Genomic DNA, 23,946 nt, shown 5'->3' on the forward strand with positions numbered 1-23,946 from the left:
TGTTTCAAGCTCCTGACGGGAGTTGCCAAAGGCCCCTCCTGAGCATTACTGAGCCGGCAAAGTAAAAAACCCTAACGAAGGGCATTCCTCTTTGCTGTGACGGGTAGGGGTAGCTGGAAACGGCGATGCGTGGGTGCTGGATTGTGGTGGTAGGGCTGCCGGGGGGGGGTCTAGATCCCTGGGGTTGAGGGTGAACAGGAAAGTGGGGGCTGCTGGGGCCTGTCCCCCTGTGATGGGGCTGGAGGAGGAGGAGGAAGGTCTGGAGGAAAGGTCTTGGCCACGCTGCTAGACAGGGGAGCCTGAGTCAGCAGCAGGGTTCTCCCGTGCTGGCGAGGACATCAGCAGGAGCGTGGCCAGCAGGTTCTCGACCTCCATCGTGCTCGTGAGGCCGCATCCAGAACGGCGTCCTGTTTTGCACCTCTCCTGACAGGGAGAGGCTGGCAGAGGGTCGCTAAGCCGGTTAGAGGATGAGCAAGGCGGCCTTGCTTGACGTGGAAGGGAGGAGGGACCCTGGTGATGGTCTTCAGCGGGGCCTCACAGAGAAGGTGCAGCCAGGCTCTTCTTTTTCCCAGGATGAACGAGGGGGTGAGGAGAGGAGCTCCCACGATTGACTTGGGCTGGTGAGGCCTGGAAGGGAGTAGTCCCCATCACCCGTGTGACCTTCTGGAGGAACCGCCGGCATGGCTGCCGTCTTCCTCATCGCTGGTCCTCATCGAGGGCTGTCCCCTGACCTTGAGGTCGGGTGACCATCGGCGCTGGCACAGGCTGGGGCGCAGGACTGTACCTTCAGGCAGTAGCTTAGGCTCAAATATTCCTAAACTAACTGTGAAACCACATCCTTCCTCTTGCTAGTGCCTGCTCTGACATGGTAGTGCAGCTGCTTGATAGGCGACTTCAGCTGACTGCGCTTAACTTCAGCAGAGCAATCCTGGCCACTTACATAAACATCTTAAAAAAACCCTGAAATTTGTCACTCCGGGCCTCTTCTGTTGTTGAAAAGACGCAAGCGCATCTAAGATAAGATTCACATGACTATTTTAGATCGTGTCCTAGGTGGCTAAATTTAATCCTTCCGTGGAGAAGTTATTATGTACCCATTGCCTATTTAATAAATAAATAAAAAGCCTGAAGGTGCCTACCTTAGATATAGTTGTTACCATTTGATCAGGTGAATCTCAGGTGCGATGGGAGGAATGTAAACTTGTAACCCGTGGAATGCAAACAGGCTTCAGAACTTCAGTTCTGACCTCCAGGTGGTGAGAGGAGAAGGGGTAAGGGAAGAGCACAACTTCAGCATTGGCTTCTAAAAAAGCTCTCACATCTGCTGCATGCTGTCTGTTGCTAATTATTGAAGTACTAAATCTCAGGGAGTGATTAATACTGGAATCAGTAATTGTTCTGCTGTGTTCTAAATGTAAGGTCTTCAGCTTTTCAGGTGAAAAACTGAGATAACAACAAACCTCCGTAGATCCTTAAAGGCAGCTGTAGTAATTTTAAAGTGTAAAATTCTGTGGAATTTGCTGTAGAAACTTATCCAAGAGGAAGAGTGCTCCAAATACACTCATGTTTCAAGGGGCTTTTCAGTCCTTCCCCCCAACCTACCTATTCTGTATAAATAGATCACATGTTTTAACCTGCTGATTAGAAGCCTAATGTCAGTCTCTCAGATGTAAAGGGTATTATAAACATAATTATTTGGGAGCTTAATGAGGCTCCAGTTGCAGAATGAATTAGAGTTGTGGTATCATACTCAACCAATAAATTGCTTTGTGAATTTTTGGCATTCACCTTGCTTATACCACCTGTTTAAGACTTTGTTGTCATAAATTCAGTCACATCTTTAGACAAATGCATCTTTCCTATAAGCATGGTTTCACGTTTGCTTGACTCAAGCAGGTCCATTGTAGTTCTGTGCCCTGTTTTGAGTTGGCACTGGTATTGGATTATCTGTGTGGTGAGTCCGGTTAGATAACCAATCTGCCTGAAAAACAGCATTTTTCCTATCTGGATCAGCTTCTCGTGTATCTGCAGAAACTTTGCTGTTGTCACAAGAGACGGCAATAACTTGGGGAAGGGCAGGATGATCAGAGTGGTTGGGACACATCCTGATACTTGGGCATCACCATGTTTGTGATGGAAGAGGCAGGGCTTCCTCTGCTGTGGTTGCCCTACATAAAGCACACTGAGCAGCCTGGTCAGCGTCCTGGGAACCACGGATGCTGCTGGAGCCCTGAATTTCAACAGCAAAATGGTGAGGTGGTCTCGTCCCACGCTAGGGGAGAAAATTTAGTCAGCTATACAATATTTGACCATAAGCTTTGTAAAATGGGAACCAGTTTGGGCCATTGACTTACTCGTTTAGCGAAACTGCTATGTGAAAATGAAGCTGAGAAGCGAACACCACTTTCCTGTAGGAAGTGGGGAGCAGAAGCAGCCGTCTAACTTGCCAAAGGGTGGTTCTTCTATTTTCAGAACTTGAAACAAGTGAAGGCTAAATACCATAGCTACAGGCACATTCTTCTTCTTGGATAGGTAGTAATCAAAAACTAATGATTCAAGCTGTCAAAGCTTTTTAAAGTTCATGTGAAGTTTAAGATTATGGAAATTTATCTTTGAGAGGAGGAGAGTGTTTTGCTGCTCTTCTAGAGGAAATTTTGAGGCTAAGGAGCTCATTGCATTTGTGTGACCTCTTCGTATATGAACTTCTAAATAGTGAAACTTAGAAATAACCACCCGATAAAATAGTTTGTTGAATCCTTAAGAATGGCAAGAATATTGTATTAGCTTAGCTTCCTACAAAGAAGTTGGGAAATGCTGACTTTATTTAAAAAAGAAAAAAAATCCTGTCAAAATTTTGCAGTCTAACCAAGCAAGGAGTGTCTGTTTATGAAGTTTTTGCCAGGAAGGTATGTTGTCTTGTGTTGGCCTAGAGCTTAGTATTCACCGCCATGAGATGGCAAAAAGCTATCAATTTGTCTGCCTAAAGCCTGTTCCTCTTTCAGACTGTTTCCACAGCCGCTGCTGTGTCAACAGGGTTCAGTCCTAATTGCCAACTCCAAAGCAGGCTGATCAATGGAAATGCTAAATAAAGCAGCAGAGCTCTTGCCTCAGAAGATGTGTAAAACCAGATTTGCCAGGAGGTGTGTGCCTCTGGGAATGCCAGCAGAAAGGTTAGCTGTTTGTTACCTTCCAGGCCAACACCACGCCGAACCTTCCTGGCTCTTTTGCTAGTGGGTAATCTTGAAATCTGAGTTTCTCAACTTCTCTTCCAGATGAAGCTGCTTTTTAAGAAATGAACAACCAAAACGGTTTAGGTTTTCTGAAATGGAGAAACAGCAGAATCCATAGGAATAGAAATTGTTGACTAGGTTGAACTGTAGCTATGTAACATTTGGTTTTGACATGTGAAGCATCAGGCTTATGGTACTTGTTAGTACTGTTAGAGCTGATCATGCCATTTTTGTCAGATACCAGACTTTGAGATGTGACTGCTGGGTGGGGATCAGAAACAAAACACCAACTCTCCTGGCCATTGACATACATGTCTCTGAAAGCCTGAGGAAGTTCTTGGCATGCTTTAAAGTAACCGCATTAGGTTTGCAGGCACAGCTCTTTTAGTGCTTTCTTACAAGGTGAGTATCTTTTCCATAGCTGATAAGTAAAATGATGTCTGTACTCCCTCTGCTGGCTCTGCAAAAATAGCTTTCGTGAGCTTAAATAGTCGAATAGCACCTCTTACAAAAATGCCTGTGTGAAATTCTGGGTTAAGAACAGTTTAATGAATGGAAGAGGGATTTTCCTGAAAAATGGGTCAACAAATAGTTACTGAAAGCTAATCAGGTGTCTCAGATGCTATCTCCTGCTATAATGGTAAGCACTGGTGTTGTATATACCTTTGTAATTGTAGTCTGGTCTGTTTTTGTGTATCAATGTTTGGATGGGGCTATCCAAATTAAGATACCAACTACTTGTACATCTAGTCATACATCTGAGCCCTATTTTTATAGGTACTGTGTGCTTATGTACATAAAGAGGTATAACATCTGGAAGCCTTGCATGGGGTAAGAGAACTTCCATAAATTACAGTGCTCTGTACATTTATTTGCTCATTCTGAGACTACTGGTTTCTTCCTATGTGAAGAGATATTGGATATAAAAATTCTCAGCCAGAATGGAAGAAGTTCAGGCCTTGAATGAGGTCTTGGTATAGAAAGGTGTTATGTCCATAATCAAAACAATTGCTCTTGGAAGTCAACAGGCATATTTATGTGCCAATGCAATTTATTATGTGTTCTTGTTTTCTGATGCTGTTACTCTGTTATACTACTAGTCTAGTTATTTTTGCTTTCTGGAATTTAGGGATGGTTTAACAGTTTCAGAGGACTGAGAGAATAACCTACCCTGCTATTCTGGTCAGTAACTGGTCTGAAGCTGGATAAGTGGAATAACAAGCCAAACTGCCTTTTTAATGTTTTCTAGTTCAGAATATCTCCGAACAAGAACCCCTGAGCCTTGTGATGTGGAGAGCTTGGCTTCTGGTTGCTAAAGCTGAGGATGTTTTTCTGGCTTTTCAGGCCTGCAAGGTGCATTTCCTGGAAAGTGCAGTCTTTTGTCCAGATATTTGACAGTCAGGAATTATACAAGCAAACATTTTGGAACAGGAAAGCTACTGTGCAAACCCGATTTAAGAATTTGGTGCAGCTGAACTCTCTGTGGTTCCTCCTGTTAGATTTCTCTTTGAGTATACCTGTGGCTGTCTGTAGATGTCTTTAGGCATTGCTGTACTGAGAAGGGACTGCTTGGCTGTATGAAAACAGGCAGTTGCCCAGGTGTTCACACAAAGGTTAGAACAAGTCTTCCTCTCACAGCAAGTGTGTTCCCATTACCAAATATTCTGCTCTTCCAGTTTTTCCCTTTGGGCATGCTATGGTCGATTGAGGTCTTGAAGTTTAGCCCTATGACTTGGATATCCCCCACTTATGATCAGAATTTAGAGTTTTACTGCCATGCTCAATAATTTTTGTTTTAATGTCCGAAGTTGTATTTTAATAATGTTCACGTTAGTTGACAAGTAAACCAAAACTTGTGGACCTGCAAAATATAGGCCATAAAATTTAGTTTAGCAATGCCTGCCTTGAACCTTAATTTTGTCAAGCAAGAACAGCTGAGGATTCTCAGTGCAGAGGGAAATGCTTCCATTTTCTAGGAAAGCCCAGTGTATTTTAGAAACCTCCAAGTTAAGGAGTTAGAGATTCCTAATCTTAAAATAGCTTAAAATAATAAAGTAGCTTAAAATAGCTTGGTTTAAGCTTTCTTTGAGCAATTTTGCTGAGGCAATTGTTTAAATACTTGAAAGTATTTGCTCAGTGAAAAAATACTTTTTGACAGCTAATGGCTTATTTTAATAGTAATTGCTCAACAACAAGGTAATGTTTTAGTAAGTACCTACTTTTTGAGTGTTAAGGAAGAAAGCGGTCTCGAAAGCTGTTTAGTCTTAATTATGTGCATAAAGCATCATGCCTCAAACCAGATTGTGGTTTTGACAGACAGCTGTGTAGCTGCCTAGAATTGTTTGTTCCTTCACACTTAGTTTGGTTCTGGATTCTGACCATATACTGTTTGATCACATTGCTGAGTTCCCTTAATTACATAACTGCTCTAAATTGTGTTCAGATACCAACAAAATAAGATATTCCACCACCAGCCCCCGCAAAAAAAACAAAAACCAACCAACAAAAAAAACAAACCCCCCAAAACCCACCCCAAAACCAGAAAAAACAACCACCACCCCAATTTCATGCTGATTTGGTTAGAGGGAAAGATTTCGATAGGAACAGATACATGTGCAAAGATCTGACGCCTGTAGCAGGAGTGGTAGTGTACCAAGAATCAACTTGCTATTACCAGTCTAGAGAAAGCTACTAGCCTCTGGTATCGAGTCTACAAGTGCAAAATACAAAACTACACAAATGTTCAGTGTAAATGCATGTTTCTCCTGAAGGTGAATGGGAAGCACTGTTTATAATCTGTGCTGTTATACCTGTGAATGTTAAACATATGAAGGATATTCAGGATTCTGTCGGTATAAATTTGTGTCTATTTTAAAGCATCCCTTTCCTCCAGAAAAGGAGGAAACAGAAAACAATGTTGTAAAATATTGGAAGTAGAATCATACTAAGAATTTAACTAAACAGATTAGAGACCACAGTAGGGCTTGGCTGTCAACCTGCCTGACACAGTGTACAGACTTGAATATGCACATAACTTAAATGAGCCAATTTCATAATATAACTTTATAATGAGGTGTATGGTTGTTTTTCAATGTGTAGGACTCCTCAGTAAGAAGTTTCACTTCTTCCTAACCAGTGTTTGGTAGCCTGCCTAGGGAAAAATTATGAAGTCTGAAAGAGTGAAAAATGAGTCTGCTACTTGTTACTAGCAGACTTCATACTTGCGCCAGTTTTTTCTAAGTCTTGCCTACATCAGGTAGGTTTTTTGGAAACGCTACTAAAATCATCCTTAATTATAAAGGTTTTCAGATGGCTTCTTCCTGTACTTCCCTTGACAAATTGAAATAAGCCATTCTTAATGGGACTGAAATAATAAGCAGCATTTTGGAGAACAGTCCTAGCACAGGTGCTTCCTAGCAGTCTACTTTCTCTTCTTCATTAGAAATAGCGACAGACTGCTATGTGTCCTTCAAGCTAAAGAGTCTGTTGAAGGTGCTGGGAAACCAGGGGATGGTATTCTGGGAGGAACACAGGAATGCAGGAGACTGCTTAGCTGTGGAGCACTAGGAGGCAGAGGGAGAAATTTCTGTGCGTCTTCCAAAATTACCTCTATAAAGACTGAGTCCCTAACTGTGGGAGTTTTGGTAATTCATGTTATCTCTTGTTTCATGGTGCTGTGTCACTCTTGTTTCATGATATGCTGATGCACTGCAGTCACTTCCCTGCAATGGGGAAACAGTCATTTCCCTGAGTCTTGCTGGCCTCGGGCTAGCGAAGCTCTCGGCTTCTCTACTCTGCTTTACCTGTTTGCTGCAGTAAGGGAAACTTGTGGGCTGCAGGGGCTGGACTGAAAATTTAACTAGCTTCTGACTTACTAGGGCTGGTCGGTGAGGCCCTGCTTGGCTGTATGGGGAAAGAAACTCGCTCTGAGCTGAGATGTGCCACTGTCAGATGTGTAATTGCAATGGCCCTTTGAGGAAGTTCGTTGGAAACCGTGAGCTGGACATACAAATCTTGGTTCTTAAGAGTTTGTACCTTCAGCAGTGGCCAGTTGGAATTAGTCTAACGTGCACAAATTCAACACTTTAGCAGGTGGCTTGAAGTTTGTCCCTTGAGTGGAGGAGCTGATACTGCCCTTCCCAATTCCCTTTCTTCAGAGAGATTGTATGCTATTGCTAAAAACAACCTGATTGCAGAAGTTGCAGAATGTTACTATGTGCCACTGTAAAATAAACAAACGCTTGTGGGAAGTACCTTTATGTAGAAGGAACAAAACAGGTCTGAGTTAGCCGAGTCAGAATGACAATCTGTAGTCTTCATGGATGGGTTGACTCTTGGCCCTGAGCCTCAGCTGCAGCTGAACTAATGGCAGTAGGCTCCTGATTCAGATGCTGTCTTTTGGAAGGAGGAATATTAGCCTTATTGAAATAGCCACTAGGAATTACTGCTGAGGATTCAGAGCTGCCTTAGCAGGAGACTGAAACCTCACTGTGTATGCCAATGGTACTTCTGCTCTAGGCACCTGAGTGCCTGCTGGTTTACCACGTCATTTCTGATAGCCTTGTGCTTCGATGGGGCAGGGGAGTGAGGGAAACAAATATCTGATCCTCAGCACTGAATAGGTCCAGCTGGTTGCTATGAAGTTTTTCAAGGCATGGCCTTTCCCTACCTAGAGGAATAAGCATTGTGCCAGAGCTAAATAGACACCTAGTTCACCTCCTAATCTGAATGCTTGCTGTTTAGACTGGAAGCACAACCATCTACAAATTGCTAAGATCCACTGGTACTACTGAAGAGTTAAGACCTTTGGTTTACAGGAAACTAGGGGAGGCATTTCTTTTGCTAGGTGGAATAGGACTTTAAATATCAGGGAGCATGGCTCCATTTGCATTCTTTTCCCCAGTCACTTTTTTCTGATGAATTAATCATGCAACTGATGACTCTGTGCTTTCAGAAACCTAAAGAGTTATGTACAGTACAGATCTTCACACCTGAAGACTTTAGAAATGAAGCTACAATTGTTAATTGTGCATAGTCAGTTTGTACGGCAATTATTAAATAGCCTCCCAAAAATGAGAAATGAATTAAGTTTACTAAAGCTGCTCAAGCTGCTGTGTGACGGTCTGGTGAATTTGCTATTCAGTTTAAACGGTGTCTAGCCTTGGCAGTGAAGTGATGTATCATGCGATTTATTTAGTGGCATGTCACTTTACCTGAAATAACAGAGGGAAAATGAACCTTTTCTTGAATGGAGATTAGTGTTTTCTGAAAGGTGGCAGCAACATGGTTCCATGATGAAGATGCTCACAGCATTAGCTGAATGTGTGTCTCTTATGTTGGCATATCCACATTGCCTTTATGACTTCTACAAATAAATCAGCTATTCTGGCATCTTGTGGAAAAACTTCTGGGGAATCTGTTGTGGTAACTTGTTCAGTAGAAACCCTGATATTTAAATCTTTTGGCTTTATTTTGTGGCTGGGGGAGGAGGGGGAAAATGCTTTTTGGATAACTGTTTTCTGCTGCTGCGAGTAGCCCACTCGTAGACTGTAGAGAAGTGAAATGCAGGGCTATGATCACAGCTAGTGGGAGGGTGGAGGCTTGGGAACATGCATGGTGCTTTCTATCTCCTCGGATCCAGAAGGGCAGATCGCATTGCTGTAAAAAAAAAAAAAATAAAAAAAATAAAAATTGTCTATTCTTAAAGATCATGCAAATTCAGGGAGAAGGCAAGAGCAGTGAAAAAAGGATTACTAAAGGAAGGGGTGCTAAAACTGGTCAGAGTGCTGTGTGTCTCATGAGAGATGGGCTTAGAGCAGGACCCAAACGAAAGTGCTGTCTCTCAGTGGCTGAGCTGCTGTGAGAGAAGAGTAAAAAGGCACACAAGAAGTTACTATTCTGAGCCCTGGGTTGCCTATGTGACCGTTGCAACAGCAGGCTTTCACGCAGTCTATTACTTCGTTAACGTAGTTGCCAATTAAAGCTTTTCCCAATGCAAAAGGATAAGGGTGGCAGGTGTAAGTCGCAGTGTTGTTAGTGTCAAATAATGAGAGCTGCTTCAGGACCTCTGTGGGTGGAAGTCTTGTGCCTCGACACTGTATCACAGCCATAATTTTGGTCACCTGAGGATGTGACAGACTTGCTGCCTGCTTTGTTAGACTTAGGAATTGCTGTGATGGGAATCTCAGCTTTGTGCATCCTGTCTACTAACAGTGCATACACACTCCCTCTCTATGTTAAGGAAACAAACTGCCAAGAGAAGGGTTTATTACCTTGTATTGAATAGTGGACCAGGGATTGTCGTGTAACTCACACTGATCACACAACATTTAATTCAACATCATTCTATGGACAGGTACCAGTAACTATATTGCAGTAATGCTTAAATGTATGCAGAAAACCTCAAACCAGCAACCAACCCTGAATAAATGAGAAAGTTCTTTAAAAAGAGTGGCTGAAAGAGCAGGACAGTGCAAGCAGCATGAGAACTTAGCCTTTAAGTGGGTGTCAGACTTCAGCAAGATCAAAAAGTATAATCATGAGGAAGGACCAGTTTTGAAACTGGAGATATGCCTGAAGGATAAAGCAGTATGTAGCCTCACTAAATGGTAAAATATATCAGATAATACCATGAGGCTCAACTTACTGAAGCTGCTTCTTATGCTGTACCAGAAAGAGGAGGCCCACTAGAATGGGTTAGTGAGCTAAGCTCTCAAAACTTGCCCACTAGAATGGGTTAGTGAGCTAAGCTCTCAAAACTTATCAAAAAGATCTAAAGGGATGATCAGTATAATCATAATGAAGAAGTTTCTAAGAGATTCCACACCTGTGTTTCTTGCAAAGCCATACAGTGAATTCTCAAATTCAAATATTGTGGTTAAAAAACAAACAAAAACCAACAAAAAAAAACCCAAAACCACAAAACACAAACCCTGAAGCTCTTCTTGCCACGACCAGCAGGAGCAGCAAACTTGCACAATAGGTCTGAAAGAGCTACTCAAGTGTAGACTCTTTATGATATTTGAATTAAAACCTTTGGCTCCTTAGGAATAGAAGATGGCAAATGCAATTGCAATTTTTGGAAGGGGTTTTCTCAGAATGACTCTTTAGCCAGTTTACTTGGTGTATTTCTGGCAGGCAGGGACTAATATGACATGCAGGGGAAGCTAGCATCGCTTTCAAATTATAAATTTTTTAAGAAATTTTTAAGGGTTTCAGGATAAGGATAAACTGTGTTCTTGTATTTCCAGAAGGTTTTTGAAAAATCTGAAGATGAAGGCTCTTAAACTGGCATGTTACAGAACAAGAGGGAAGCTTCTTAAACTTTGGCCACAAGATGACAAAACAGATATCCAACTTAGCATCATAGTGTGTGCTCATTGAGATGGGTGACCAGAGCTGGGGCTTTTGTTTTACTTTTTTTACGTTCCAAACCATTGCTTGCTGGGGATGATGATTTTGAGGATCATAAATGGATGATTTACCACATAAATACTACTATTTATATATTATGTGTTTACAGTTCAATGAGCATATATTTTGTAGTACTCTTTCTACATAGCAGTAAGCTAGTCCAAGGTAGCAAAAAGACTTAAACTTACCCTTAAAACTTACCCTACTAAGTTAATTTTACTGCCCTAATAGAAAGGAGTCAGTCATATGCAGAGTGACTTTTGGAAGTAATTAAGCTTAATTTCATTAGGCATAAATATTTCCTAGTAGGTTTAAGACTAATTTTAAATTTCTTTCAAGGTTTCCTGAATACAACAAGGATCAGGTAGGGATGGCCTTTTGCCCTTTGCCTGAAGGAAGGCTCATAGCTCTAAAGAGCTTTTGGCATCTCTTTGATATCAGGAAGCATGGTTACAGTCAAAAGCATACTGCTTTGCTTAGATATTAATATGAAAGAATACTTTCTGGAAGAAAAAAGGGGGAGTGTTTAAATCAAGATGAGATGGTAAATGTCTGGTTCTGGCTGAAGTGTTATATGCAATTCAGCTTTGAACGTGTTTTAATTTAAATGCAACGTGTTCTGAAACAAAGTTTCTGGTGTGAAGAACTCCTGAAGTTGACTTGGAGCTTTAGAACAAAAAAAATTCCACTAATGCTACTTACTGTCTAATGACATGGGAAGAGAACAAAATCATTGCTCAAACTGACTAAAGCAATTTCAATGGTATGCATGTATGGTATTGTGGGAATTGAAAGATGGAAGTAAAAATAAAGGTAACATCTGAAATATGTGTTTAGCTCAAAAGGTATCGGAAGCAGGGTTAAGGAGCAACAGCAAAAATTAGAGGCTTTGTTAAAAAAGATAAAAGGATTTCTCAAGACAAGCAATATAGCTCTAGGAATAACTGTTATGAGGAAGTCAGCTCCTGGTTTGCTCCTAGTCGTAATTATTGTCAGAACTGACCAACTGGATGCCCTAAGGCATGCACTAAGCTTTAAATCTAAATGCAACAAGTGACTGAAATCCAGGAATCCAATTCCAGCTCTGTTGGATGAAATTTGGTACCATCCCACTTTCCCTTTACTTGACGCTTAGCTGCATATAATGATGTTGTATGCCTCATTTAACGCATGCCTGTCAGGTTTTGTGAGTGGAATGCATCTTGTAATTTGGGAATGCGAGTAAACTCTGTTGTAGTCTTATGATGCATAATTTTAATAAGTAGCATGCCATACTACCATCTCTTTTTTTTTTTTTAAAAGTCCAGCTTTTTTATTGTAATTTTTGTCAATGTGGTTTTGATAGATATTGATGAGGAAAAGTATGGTAAGTTGTTCCTGAACATATTAATGTGAATGGATGGCTTTATGGCACAAAACCAATATATCTACTTTTAGGGTTTTATATTGTTATTAATATGACAGACCTGTTAATAGAACTTACTTTATGGCATAATTATCCCAAATAAACATTTTTAGCCTGAACTGTGAAGGATTAAGAGACTTTAAATTCTCAGTTGTCTTATTTAGGACTCAATGGATCTAAAGTAAAAGAAAATGTTGGTGGTCATTGGGCAAACTTTTTTTTTTTCTTGCATTTTAAACACTAGTAGGTGGAACTTTGTGATATCCCAGGTTTGACTTCAGCCATCAGCTGCCTTAGTCCAAATTTCGGCAGCTCCACTCATCTCAAGTTATCTGAGGAACCTGAGAGAGACACTAAATGCATCTCAGGTACTTGAACACACTAGAAACAATGTCGAATGGGACAGAGTCATACCGAGATGTTAAAATTTTTTTCTCTGGGATTATAGTCTTAACTTGGAATTATCTGGTATTATAAGCAGTCCTGTCAAATTCAGCTTTTTTTTTTCAGTTTACGATGTCATCACAGAGCAAAAAGTAGATGAGCCTAGTAAAAGGAAGTACTGAGAATGAAGCTTCAGGGCTTGTGGGTCAGAAGGGAGAAGCTGTCTGAGTGCTGATCAGAGCCGTGGACTGTAGGAGACCCTTCAAGACATTGCTCCGTTAATGGATATTTGGAATGAGTAACTCCTGCTTTCAGAAGAGTGTTTTAAGTAGTTAAAAACTCAACTCTCCTGCATGGGTTTATGTCTTGAAGGGTTTGGCTTCTTGTGGACAAGTCGGCATCGTAATATGAAATAGGGGAGTATGAAAGCCTAGTATTTTAAATACATGGGACACTTGACACGTTCTGTAATGATGATCACATTGGTTTTACTCTGTAGAGCTTTCCAGTATGTCTCAAAGTCTGATGTTCCTTGAAAGCGTTCGCAGGTTTTTCTGAAGCCCTACTTGTTGGATCAGTCTCTTGTATCTATTCAGTTCTCTCATTCAAGTTAAAATACCTTAAATTCAGGAAGCTAATGATTAGTTTAAGCTTTTAATAACAGTTTTTCTACTCAGTGTTCTATACAGCACTTTTTGATCTTGTTTCTTAATCCAGCTGTCACTTCAGTTGGAGCTGACTTGCTTCGTGAGCGTGGGAAGGCCATGGCTTGGAAAAGGCAGGGCAGTGCTGGCCTGGGCAGGTGGTTGATGCTGTCAGACAATGTCTGCTCGCTTGCTGGGCTCCTTGCAGAGGCTGTGGAGAGAGCTGCTTCGTAAGAGAAGGTCATGTTCTTCATGCTGTAATAACTCACCTTCAAGACTGTTAGAGTTTTCCCTTGCTGCTACCAAAACAGGAGGGAAATGATGCGGGAATCCTTTGTGTGAACATTGCTAATTTGTACTACTGAATTGACTTCAGACTACTGAAGTCCAAATTTGTTAGCCATCATTCAATAAGAAATAATTTGGGATCTTGAAGCAAAGAGGCTACCGTTGGATGAAACAGCTACTACAGAAGTGTCAATCACAGTAGGCAGCAGCAATCATTTAGATTAAGTGTGATAAATACCAGTGTTTACACCCACTGCAGAGTCTAGGAACAGTAGCCAGTTTTTATTTCAGTTAGGGGGGTACATCTGCCTCCCAAGAGATTAAGCTTCAGAGTGAAGTCAGATTTCTCTTTGAGAACTCAGTGAAACTTGTGACCTTTGAATTTATCATTTATAACACAGGAGTTGTAATAAGGGAAACTCGTCACTACACCGCTGTTGGGCACATTTATGGCTGAAGGTGACGTATTAAAAACTTTTTGTTGCATCTTGTGCCCTCTCCCTCTTAGCTGTTCAATCTATTTGTAATTGCCTCTTCATAAGCTAGGTTCTCTGAGATGCTTCCACTAAAACAACAGCATGCCACTGAACTAATTGAACTCCTAGTTGTTCGGTTAGGCACACTTTAACATACAGGATAGTGACCTGTAAATGCATACTGTTCTGAATGAACTTTTTATTTTATTAGCATTCATTCATATTTCTTGTGAATCAGCTGGTGAGTTTCTGTAGCCTTTGAGACAGACCCTCATACCTACTTGAAAGTAAGAAAACTGACCCCCTAGAGCAGAAGACCTCACACTTTTCCAGTGTGATTTCCAGGTCACTTTCTCAGTTACAATTACTTTCCATTATAATAATATTACAGACAACTGGGTGTTTCCCCCCCTAAGGAAAAATGTCATGTGATGGTTTGAAGCTGTGGAACATACCTAGTGCTGTGGGTTTCAAACTATAGTATGCAAAGGCATATTTTTCAGTATCTCAAAAGCTGTTTTTTGAAACAGATTAAAATGACATGACAACTGAAACATATGGGGACAGTTTTTATCACTGCAGCCTCTTGGTATGTAGAACTGTCCAGTCTTCATTGAACTAATTAGATTAAACAAAGGCTTTCCTGAGATAATCACTTTGCAAGCCTTTTCCTATATTACAGCAACCAGCTTTAGTGTGTTGTTGAAGGTCAAATGCTAGTACCAGCTGATGCTTAATATCTGAATGCATAGTGCTCAAGCAGATGTAAAAATTAAATTGAATGACACAGGATATATAACTGCTGGAGCTTTGGCTCTTGAGGTACGAGTTTGCTTAAGTGTTTTAAGATTTAATTTTCTTGATCAATATTGAAATGCATTACCAGTAGGTTGGTGAAGTATGTATTAAATGCAAATTCAATAATAGAAAAGACTTGGATAGGGGTCTAAGGTAAGCTAGGTCCTGTGCCTCTGGGCAGTAGTAATTTTGCCACTCTTAAACTTGGCTGTTCACATTTGATTGTCAGTGCATGGCCACTGCAAACTATCACTTCAAGGTAGCCTTAATTTTAAAGAATGTAGAACACAGATTATAGCTTTCTTCTAAATAGAGGGAAATACTAAATTACTAATTATTAAATACTTTCACCTATGAAGGACTGTTTCTGGAGTCCTTTTTGAAGTGTACTTGATGTTCAGGGCTGCCTCAATAGTAGCTGCTTTTTGGCCCTGGGGCAGGGGAATACCATGGGTTTATATTTAAAGTGTTGTTGTTACAAGAACACTTCAAGAAACATGCTACAGCTTGTTCTAGCTTGGTCAACGCAGCATGTTCTGGTGGCACTAGAGTTGTAATCTATAGTCTCTGCATGCTTTGGTAAACGTATCTACATGTAGACTTCTGTTTAGAGCTTGTCCTTTTTCCAGTCCAACTACAGAGGCTTGTGAGGCTGTCGAACTTCTAACACTGGTAAAATTACCTAACCTTTCTTTCATGGGTTATGGTTTTGAATTAATGTCTTTGGTAACAAAGCACGCCCACTTAGCAATAAATATTAATTTGATTTGGGTAAGGAGTTTAAGATGCGGTACTCCTCATAGGCAGCCGTGATGGTGCGAGGTGTCAGTGAAGCTGTTACAGTCATAGAGCAGCAGGGTCTTTTCAGAGAGATTCGCACAAGCGTCTGAATCCTGCCTATGAGAGAACGTGCTGCTGCTGTAAGGTGCCTCTGCAGTGCAAGATTTTTAGTCATTTGGGTGTGACAGACTATAGCTTTAAGGTTGGTCCTACTCTGTGATATGTAAACAAGGGATTATCCAAAAGTTGATGTGCCTAATGAAAGACAGACTTAATCATCTTGTATGCAGCTTGTTTAAGCTGGACATTAACATAACTTCAACTGAATTAAACTTTAAATAAGCTGGAACTTCAGCAATGGTGTGTTAGTGACTTTTAGTATGATAACTGTTTCTTGAATTTAAAATTTGAGATATTAGACGATTGAAAGTTTGAGGTGAGTTGCTTTTAACTATAGTGCTTCAGAGCTCATGCTACTCAGATAATGTATCTCAAATGGCTGCTGCAAGAATTGAGAACTGGAACACTGGTCAAAACAAAATATTCCACTAGTTGAAGAGATAAATATTATTAGATGATCTATGCAGCTTAAAAATGAGCTTTCTTTTTATGATACTAGAATTTCACTGTTTATAGTTGCATTATGCATCGCCGCTTTGTTACAAAAGCGGACTGTTGGAACTTGCTGTAACAGGAAGCAATTGAATGTTGCAAGGTTTGACATCAAAACTGCATTAAGGATATTTCTTAAAGAAATTTGTAGCGAGATTTTTCTGTAGGAATTGGCAAAGAAACTATGTTAAGGTAAGTCCATTCTGTACCCATGTGCTGAGAGGCTTTTGTACTGTCCGTTGAAATGCCTGGTGAAAATGGGCTACTGGAGCAGATTCTTTCTGGTCTGATTTGGTGTAACAATTGCTAATGTTTAACCAAGTTTTTATGATTTGGAGTAAAACTGCTCATGCTCAGTATTCAGAATTTGAAGTCTTCACACTGTTCTTCTCAATTTTCCACAGCTATTTCCTAACATGGATGTGCCAAATAATCTGTAACACTGCTAGAGCTCATCTGCAGAATCGCACTGCTTTTGTAAGCTTGTTGAACTTGACTGTGAACCCTAAGGGTCCATTGGTACGTTAGGACACCATTGAGGTACTTCAGAACATCTGAGAACCCCTTCCAGTAGAAACTGTTAGCAATAGCTAATCACTGGACTATTATGTCTTGACAAAAATGGATCTAGATGCATAGATTCAAAGCACCATGTGAGCAATGATTAAGCAATGTTCTTGCTCTTAAGATTACTTGCATGTGAAAGCAAGTCTTGCTCTGGCTCAATAGTCAGTCTCAAAGCTTTTCAATGTCAAGTGAGCAGTGACTAGAGCTGTAGCTTTTCCTGACCTCATGTCTGTACTTGGATTTGGGTGTATCTGGCCCTCAAGTGCAAGGCTCTTGCTAGAGGCTTGAACAGAGCTTTTCTTAATTAAAATTGAATCACGTTTGATGCAATTAGTTGTGGGGCATTCTGCTTGGTCTATTTTTGCCTAATTAGCAGCTGCAGCATCTTCTCCGTAGCTATACAAACTCATTTGTGTGATCTGCTTCTTGTTACACTGTCATAGCTTATGATCAGATGCCAACTGATAAATCTTCCTAGGCTACTAGTTGGCCAACAGTGTCCAGCTTTTAGGCATTAGATAAAGATGTGTGGCTTTAAAGAGCACTCTTTCATATACGATTTGCATGAATTTCTTCACTTACAGGATACTCTAGCAGAACATGTTATAGTCAGCTGAAGAATGTGTGTTAATCAGGCTACATCCTAGCATGCAGGTTAACACCATTGTCACGGACTGCTGTAAGATTTTTTTTTTTTTCAAGAAACGGAGAAAAACCCAAAGATTTAAAATGAATTTTTAAATTAGGTACCTTGTTGATGTTATAGGATGTTGAAGTTTTGTGCATATGAATATTGACTGCTTGATGCTTTTTGTCGCTCTCCAGAAAACAGCCATAGACAGCGCTTTTCTCAGAATCTCCTAGTGCTAGGAAGAGAAGAGCAGTTGTAGTTCTGCTGGAGATGGGACTGTCACTTGTGGTTGGGTGACATCACTTCAGGGTCTTTCAGCATCAGTGGTTGTCTTCAGCGCAAATGCAGTACTGTGGCACGGTGCTTAAAACAGTAGATTGATTATAGCTGAAGCTGATCGTTTCCAGAGAAGAGAACTGAGACTTTCCTGGAACCAAGACCTTAAATTTCTGGTAATTAGGTGCTTATACCTGGACCTCAACACAGACACAGTGGTTCAACTGAACAGTCCTCTAACCTGGCAGGGCAAAAACCAGAAATCCTTTCTTTGCTATTTGACTCTCTGTCTTTGTAAAGCAATGCAGTCAGTGGTAACTGATTGCCTTTGCTAGGCATATGACACCTGAGGGTCTTGTTGACCTGGAAGTGTCCAAGTTACTGTTCATCTGAGCCTGGCAGCCATAATGTTTCATGGGGGAATATATTGTTACTTGTGCTCACCGTGCCCCATTATGTCGATAAAGCTGACTTACGTGATCAGACTTCTGTCTTCTGCACACAGCAGGTCTTTATATAGGCACGAAGTGTTTGTGCGTTCGCTATGTTGTTGTGTAGATACATGTGTACATGCAAGATGTGTCAGCCGAGCGGGAATTAAATACAGAGTGCCTGTGCAGGTTAAGAATCCTGCGGGTAGATGTTAATTTGTCAGCTACAGTGCTCTGATAATGAGCCAGAAGAGCTGCTCTTAGCCTCCCCATCCCTTCTGTAGGAAGGTGGTATTGTGCAATTTTCCCTTCTGTTCAAAGAATTAAATGCAGATACTGTGAAAGGCTTGACTTATGATGGAATGGTCTGGAGGGAGATTAAAACTGTTTGGACATGAAAATGCATTAAGGTCTGCCTGAAGATATACTCCTACTTACACTACAAAAGTACTTCATGTTTGGGCTAAGTTAGCGTGGAAACTGTTTTCCTTGAGGTTTGCACAAATGACTTCGTGGGAAAACACAAAAGCTTGGTCATCCCAAACTCTGATGTGAAAGCTTTGGTGAAAAGTCGGGATTTTTACCTTGAGCGTGTTCTTACCCCATGTGACATGAGTGGTGTATGCTCCAAACTCCATTTTCCAGGTGTTTTTAAAGGTTTCCTCTTGATGATGAACCGTATGGATATACCAAGCAAAATGCAAGACTTAAAAGGCAACAGCTGTTCTAAGTTAATGATTTAAGAAAGTGTAATAATGCAGGGTTATTTTGAGATGGGAAATGTCAATTTTATGCCTCATCACTCTTGCCAGCTGAATGCTAACTAAAAATATTATAGGAAATATGAAGAAATTGTCCTTAAGCAGAAATTCGTTCCATAACCTCAATATGAAGAGTAGGGTTGTCTTGCAATGTATTTCAGTATAGTGTTATGTAACTGAATGTGTATTTATTTTTTCCCTAGACCGTACATGCCATTTGGCTTTGGGATCAGAACGCACCATGGGACAACCTCAAAGATATCTCTCCAGACGGGGTCTCTTACTTGGGTGATGTGTCTGCTCTCCTGACTGTCTTCATACCCAAAGGATTTATTTTGCTTTTGGAAATATTTGAAGTTGAAATCTTGTTCCTTACTGGAAATTGTCTACACTAAAGACTGCACGCATCATGGGTGATATGGCAAACAACTCGGTTGCATATAGTGGCGTAAAAAACGCCGTAAAAGAAGCTAATCATGGAGATTTTGGAGTTACTCTTGCAGAGCTCCGTTCTCTTATGGAACTTCGAGCTACAGATGCACTGCATAAAATACAGGAATGCTATGGAGATGTACATGGCATCTGTACAAAATTGAAAACTTCACCAAATGAAGGTAAGTCAGTTTTAACACTATAATTGAGGAAACTCCATTTAGGAACAACCTTAGTCAAGCAAACCACTTCTTTTTTTTAACATAATAAAGTTTATAAAAGTATTTCTATTACCAGAGTAAAATATTGCTTCTTACTACTCTAAGGCAGAAGTATTCAATGGTAATAAGTAAGCAAGAGTATTTTTCAGTTGGTCTAACTGCATGTGAGATGTTGGATTAGTGGTGAAGTTGTACTTTGGAATAAAGTTCATAGACGTAGGCATCCACGTATGAAACAGCAATGCAACGTAGCAATGTTTAACTTACTCTGAAAGTATAAGTTTTGTGAATAGCTCATGTGACCTATAGTTCACAATTCAGATCATGCTGTCATAGAACACAAGGTTTTAATAGTCGAATGCAGGGCTTATTAATGCTTCTGTGTTGCTACCTAGTTCTTGTATTCCCTAATGCAACAGTTTTTAAAACTGGTGACATCTGTTTTCTATTTGTACTACATTGAATTCTTAACAGCAGGATCTAGTTTTTAAATCTATAGTATTTCTGTAGATTTCATTTGATCTATACAAAATAACTATCAATACAGCTTTAGGCACTAAGAGGTACTGTCACTATTAGTAGAAGGTTTGCAAAGTGATCACACAATCTTATTCTCTAGAAATAAGCATATCTGAAGAAGTCTTTCCCATGTTGGACTTGATGGCATTCTGTGAAGTATGGCTACCTGATTGATGCTTTCGCTCTCTAGAGTTATACTACTCCAAGATAGACTGTACAAATGTGAAGAAGGAAATAAATGTATCAAGTCTCCTTCCTGAGAGCTTTCCAGAAGTTTTTCTTAAGATCTGGCCATCTCCTGCTACTTTCTTCCAATATAAATGAAAACTATAAGCTTTAACTTCTGAAAGAAAGATGCAAGTCGTATTGCTTAAGATATCTAAACTGTAGTATTCTGTAAAAATGTTTTTACATATTTTTGTCTAACATTAACTCAAACCTAATGTGAAATCCTGCAGTTGGTAGTGAGTGAGAAGTACCAAAACCAAGATTTTGGCGAACTGTGGTATATTGGGCATTTAAGCACTCGCATAGCTTTTAACCAATGTGGTGTCATGCTGGTGGCAGTAAACTACCTGCTGTCTTAATCCTGGAGAGCTGTTGCTTTCTGTTCTTCAGAAATGCTATGGAAAGGTTTGTCTCCTTGGATCAAGAACAGCCTACTAATGCCTTAAGATATCTCTGGGTCCATCTGCATTTAGCATGTTTTGGCTTGATCTGCTTTTGAAGCCAGACTCCTGATTTCCAGACTTGTGGAATTATTTCAGTACGTGAACTGTGCTCTTCTTACCAAACTGAAAGTAGCCAGCTCTCATGCCTGACCTGCCAGCGAATGGGAGTAGACCAGTTTTAGGTTGAGGAAGAAATCGGTAAAACACGAGGAGTGCAAACTTCTGTTCCTTGGCATCAACAGAGTTGTAAACCTTAGTGCCTGTGTGTGAAGCACCGCCGTGTACCAGTGGTGTAACACCCCTTAGATGGGAGCAGCAGTCTCTGGTTACCCTACTGACCTGTCACAAAGTATTGAACGGCAGTTTCCTTTCTCACTGAAAAAGGCTGTAGTTTTCTACAGTCAGGAACTGACGTGAGAGTCGAATCCTGTTTTACAGTAATCTGCAAGGTTTAAGGCACATTATTACTACAAGATAGGTGGGTGTACGATTGTAGAGAGCCATGATGCACTAAGCACCAAATACCTGGTGTACTGCAGGATTCACTTTATGTCCCTGAATGTAACAAGCAGCTTAACACACGGGACTGATGAGTATTGGCGTATTAAAACTAGAAAGGGTTAGATGCCCTTTCCTACAGATTGATTCTGCTGTACTGCAGACTGTGTGATCAAGGCCTTTCCATTTCAAAAGGATTTGACATTTAGAGGTACCGTCCTGCAATCAGTTAAATACAATCACTAACCTGATAAAAGGGCACCATCTTTTTTTTGAAGTGCGAGAGCAGCACATAACCACAGCAAGGCCTCAATAGTCAAATGTGGTAATTAGCTCAGAAAAGGTTAAGTAAGATGAGATAGAGCAGTGTCCTCTACAAAGGTCTCATTTCGGCTCTAAATCACTACACGAAACTTTAGAGAATCAGCCTCTCTGTCGGGTAAACTGCTATAAATTTCTCAGCGGTAGTACTGGAGAGCTCTTGTAAAAGTAGAACTAGCTCTCTTTGACAAAAGTATAGAAATGGAGACATTTCTAATGGAGAAAATCTAGGCAAGATCTATGCAGAAAACTGCTATGTGTTATACTAGTTGTAGCTCTCTAAAGTCTCGTGTGTACACCTGCAAGGCCCTATGGCACTTCTTCCTATTCAGAAACTTTCTTTATGATATGAAATGCTGACTTGTGTAATTACCAGTGGCTTCACACCAAAAGTACAGGTAGTTCCAAGATGCTACATGGTAGGTTGGTTCAGCTGGTATAATTTCTTGCTTTGAAGTTGTTGACAATGTAAGGTAATGTCTGTTTTCAGGAGAAATGTGGATCAGACCTATCTGATATGAAATGAGAAATGGTAACTGTCCTTTATCAGTGTTACTAAAAAAAGACACTGAGCAGACTTCACTGCTTAGTATTTAACGTTTATCATGTCCTTTACGTGTGTACAAACGTATGCAAATGTGAATGTTTAACATATCTGTAGTAGCAGAAGTCCTTCCTATATTCTGGAGAGATGGGCCACCACCAATATTCCCACAGGTCTACATAATTTTGATTGTCTAGTAACTGCTACATCTAGATTTCTAATAAAATTTGTATATGAAGCTTTAACTAGTCCCTTGCCTAATATTTTTCAAACTAAACCCCAAATAACATAAATTACCCTGGTTAAGATATATAATGAACAATATAACAGCAGTAGTTTCAACCTCAGGACGGTAGATTGTGAACTATGAAATTGCCAGCTGTGTGGTAAATGTAGCAAGTTCTATAATACACCAGGCACCATTATTGTGAATACTAAAAATACAAATGCTTTTTGTCTTTGCTAGGCTTATTCGCTAATCTTCACTAAGTGGTTCTGATAGTAGCTAGACTTTATGTAGCCTTATTGGGAAACAATTTTAATTCTTCAAAGCCCATTGCTATATATTTCTGATGTTCTGCATCCTTGTACCCTGTGAAGGGAGGAGGAAAGTGGTGCTGCTGACATTATGTAAATAATCTTCCAAACTCTGCCATGCTAAAAGGAAGAGGGAAATGGTATCTGTTGCAAAACAGCAGTATGGTCGGGCCATTTGGAATGGCCAAGCTGTCCTGAGTTTCTCTAGATCCTCTCAGATAGCTTGAGTTTTTGAAAATGGTCTTGCAGTGCTCTTTGAGTTGAGAGTGAAAGTAAGCACCTCAAAGCTTGAACTTCCAGAAGTGTAGTGTTATGGCTAACCAGTAAAATAGCATAGCTCCTTTGTATTAAACCTCCAAAGCCATGAATTCGAGGTGAATCTAAGAGTGTTAGAATAAATATAATTTATTATATACACTGAGTGTGTTTAATTCATTTCACTTTTGAAAAGATACGCATGTAATATTTTGTTTTTCAGTTAAGTGATTACATAGCAGTTGTTAGCATTTAAAACTGAGCTTTGCAGTTCAGTAGTCTTTGCAAAGTGTCTTGAAATATTATTTGATGGCTCTAGGAAATATCTGTTAGAGGTGTTAAATACCCCACTTATTATGAAAGCCAGTTGCAGTGGTCGCTGTTCTTATTGATTACCTAGAGGGTTTGCAATGCCTTTATCACTAAGCAGTTGGGTTAACTACTAAAAAAACTGCTGCTAAGAAAATTGTTGTCTGTAAGCAGGTGCTGATCATAACCTTGGGGGCAATATGGTTGAAGTATCCAGACCGTTGCTCTGAACATGGCTGGGCGTTTGGCCATTTCGCTTTGCAAAATGAGCTAGTGACTTAAATTCTGAATGGTGGGTTAGGCAGCTGGAAACTGTTGAAGGAGTAAACAGGAGGTGTACTTATGGAAGACCTTGAGTGCATGACCTTGCGCTGAATATACTTGGTATTCCTTTATTTTTAAGGACTTGGCTAACTCTTGAAGCATGCAGTGCCTTTTAGTGAAGGCCCCTCACTCTTGCCTGCTAGTGTCTCTTAAGGATGGTACAAGAGTTGAGACAGAGAAGAGGACTCAAATATGCCATATAAGAAAGAAGATAGGTACGAAACTGAGGTGACAGACCCTGCGCAGTGCTGAATATGGGCTCTCTCTGTGTGAGAAGAGATAGAAAGTGAAGCTTCAGAAGAGCAAGCAACTGCTGTCCAGGTGGAAGCAGCGTCATTAAGTGGCTGCCTATCTCCATGTGATGCCTGGAGAGCTTCACCAGCTTTCTATAGTCTCTTATATAATAATTAATACACAAATACAATATTTACAGTATTTTATATTATTAATTATATTAAATATTTCATTATAAATGTTACATTAATTGTAGGATCCTAGGATGTTATCTCTGAATACAGAATCCCTACAGTGGGAACCAGAGCTGGCTTCACAGGCTGTGGTCTTGCTAAAGCTGCATGGTGCTACTCAGTCTCGATAGTAGTAATTCTACTAATGATCT

General features: G+C 40.3%; 1 protein-coding gene across 5 annotated transcripts in view; it reads left to right on the top strand.

Moving 5' to 3' along the window:
* The window catches only part of ATP2B1 (ATPase plasma membrane Ca2+ transporting 1), a 64,413-nt gene that overhangs the window by 8,700 nt on the left and 31,767 nt on the right, over nucleotides 1-23,946 (top strand). For all 5 annotated transcript variants that reach the window (XM_069773491.1, XM_069773490.1, XM_069773493.1 and 2 more), the window contains exon 2: nucleotides 18,900-19,310. In XM_069773491.1, coding sequence (XP_069629592.1) covers nucleotides 19,106-19,310 — 205 coding nt within the window. In that variant the 5' untranslated portion in view covers nucleotides 18,900-19,105. The remainder of the gene's footprint in view (nucleotides 1-18,899; nucleotides 19,311-23,946) is intronic.

This window comes from Haliaeetus albicilla, chromosome 28 (assembly GCF_947461875.1).
Source record: "Haliaeetus albicilla chromosome 28, bHalAlb1.1, whole genome shotgun sequence".
Classification (NCBI taxonomy): domain Eukaryota; kingdom Metazoa; phylum Chordata; class Aves; order Accipitriformes; family Accipitridae; genus Haliaeetus; species Haliaeetus albicilla.